The sequence below is a fragment of the Pteropus vampyrus genome, unplaced genomic scaffold, assembly GCF_000151845.1.
Source record: "Pteropus vampyrus isolate Shadow unplaced genomic scaffold, Pvam_2.0 Scaffold377, whole genome shotgun sequence".
NCBI lineage: Eukaryota > Metazoa > Chordata > Mammalia > Chiroptera > Pteropodidae > Pteropus > Pteropus vampyrus.
This window is the reverse complement of record NW_011889158.1, coordinates 640,079-642,502: the sequence shown is the minus strand read 5'-3', so window position 1 is coordinate 642,502 and position 2,424 is coordinate 640,079. Positions and strand designations below refer to the sequence as shown.

At 47.6% G+C, this 2,424-nt stretch overlaps 1 protein-coding gene across 1 annotated transcript in view; it reads right to left on the bottom strand.

The window, feature by feature from the left end:
* AGPAT5 (1-acylglycerol-3-phosphate O-acyltransferase 5) overlaps positions 1-2,424 on the bottom strand; it is a 51,033-nt gene that overhangs the window by 29,853 nt on the left and 18,756 nt on the right. The window contains exon 4 of the mRNA XM_023523060.1: positions 615-713. Within this exon, the coding sequence (XP_023378828.1) occupies positions 615-713 (99 nt within the window). The remainder of the gene's footprint in view (positions 1-614; positions 714-2,424) is intronic.

Sequence of the window (2,424 nt, the reverse complement as noted above, 5' to 3'; positions counted from 1 at the left end):
TAATTCAAATAAAACTGCATATGGTATTGGAAAATATATTAACATTTAGTTTTGTTCACAGTTAAAATAACAATGCTTGTTTTCTTAAAAACACACTTTAAAAATAAAACCTTGATCAAGCAGATGGATCTTAGTTCTCCATTTTCCCCTGACTTATTAAAGAATCACTAAAAAGTGTCCTTAAACTGTTAACATTCACAATCTCGGGATTTCAAAAAGTGACCCGGCTACAGATACGCATGTAGCGCCATCGTAGACTGAACCGTGTTCCCTCCCAATCCTTATGTTGAGGTCCAACCCCCGAAGTCATGGTATTGGGACGGGGGACATTTAGAGAAGTCATCGAGGTTAAACGAGGTCCTGGAGCGGGAACCCTGACCCATGGCGCTGGAGCCTTCTAAGGGGTGATGAGGACACAGACACGGGTGCACAGAGGGAAGACACGGAGAAGGCAGCCAACTGCAAGGCAAGGAGAGAGGCCTCAAGAGAAACCGACCCTGCCAACACCTTGATCTTGGACTCCCAGCCTCCAGATTTGTGAGAAAATACATTTCTGTGGTTTAAAGCCACCCAGTCTGTGGTATCCTGGTATAGCAGCCCCAGCAAACTAATACAGGCACTTTCATGAAGCTTCGGGTACCGTTAATTAAACTTCGTATGTGCACGTCACTGAAACGATCGGGTCGGGTGTGTTTTTTTTGCATTCCTCTGTGCTAATCTGAACTCGGCTGTAAAATAAATGGACTGGCTGAGTTTGATTTTGTCTTAATCAAAGATATGAGTGACAGGAAATGGACAGAGAAAAGAAGGAGGGGGCGGGACAGAGAGGAGGGGAAGCGAGGAGGCCTCCGGCGGCGGCCGGGCCGGCCGCACAGGAACTGGCTCACTTGGGCACAAAGAAGGAACTGCGGTGCTGTGTAGCATGCGTGTCGCTGTTTGCCCGGAGAAGCCCGAGAGTAAATTCAAGTTAGAATCAAAAGCCACAGAATGCACATACTGCCAAGTAAAATTTTCCCAGGCTTTCGGTGACATTATACCAATCCTTTCCATGATATTTCTTCCCTGTTGTTGAACCTGTTTACTAAAGTCTACTTTAATTCCAAACCATCTGAGTTCTTTTCCAGGTATATGGAAGATACGGAAGCGAAGACCAGTCTCGCTCCGTACGGAACACACTGGTCAGTGGGGAAGTGAAGCGCGGGCACGTACGCCATGGCGAGAGCCTGACAAGCGCCACAGGGAAGACAGCCACGGAGAGGAGTGGGACCGAAGGGGAGGAACTGCCAGCTCAGAAACGGGGCCTCAGAGGCGGAGCGAACTACAGGAACCGCTGAAGGAGGCCGTGGAGCTGAGAGACGGAGTCGGGCTGGAAAGGTCGGTCGGTACAGGGAGACAGGTCATGGGGGACGACGACGACATGCGAGGGCGCTGGGCCTCGCCACAGCCGGAGAACACACACTTTGAGCAGTGAGTCGCTGTAGGCTGAAGGCAGAAATCAGCAACTTTATCTGAACTCCAGCGCAGCACGCCAGCGCCTCTCAGCATCGCCAGGAGCTTGGGGAGCTGGCGAGCACACCCACATTGCTTTGCTCCTCCCCCCCCGAGAAACAGAAGAACAGGGCCCGTGTACTCAGTCAAAAACTGAAGTGAAATTCATGGGCCCTCAATGTGACATTCTGAGGTCTGCCAGGCACAAATCAGGCTATGAAGTCATCCTGGCTAAAGTCCCAACCAGCTTTAGAACCTCAGGAATGAACCCAAGATTTTCAGTTTGATCAGGAGTTAATAAAATGGAAAGACGAAAAAATTTCTAAGGTTGATCATGAGAACTTAATGTTTTTAAAAAAAGATGTCCCCCAACCTACTCTTTGCAGTAACTCCCAGGACCACAACTTAACGGGTTACACCCTCCCAAAACCCCCACCAACCGAGCACCCTCCTAGGGGGTCTGAATGTCCAAGGCCAAGGCTGGTCTTCAAAGGTTTCGTAAAACTGCTCTGTGTTTTGAGAACCCAGCCTGTCTTGGGGCTGACAAGGTCAAGGAGGAGAAAAAAAGGAAATGAAAATGAAAACCAAGGAAAACGGGAAATGGAGACACAGAGCCCCGGCTGAGAACTTGAGATGCAAATTGCTTTTTTATTTCAAAAGGTGCCTGCCCTTATTCCTTTAAAATTCCAAAACACTGTAGAAGCTATTCATGATACTTCTGCATCCACACACAAAACTTCACCCCACTAGGACCCCTCGTCATGGAACCGAGGCAACAAAGTCTCAAAAAAGCACATTTCCTTCCTCCACTACTTCTAATTGCAAGCCTTCTTCAACTTGCCTCAATTATCAAGCAATTATATTTGCTATAAAATCATTTAAACTTTATAGGTATGTTCATCATTTTATAGGAAGAACTAAGGAAGTCAAAAACTC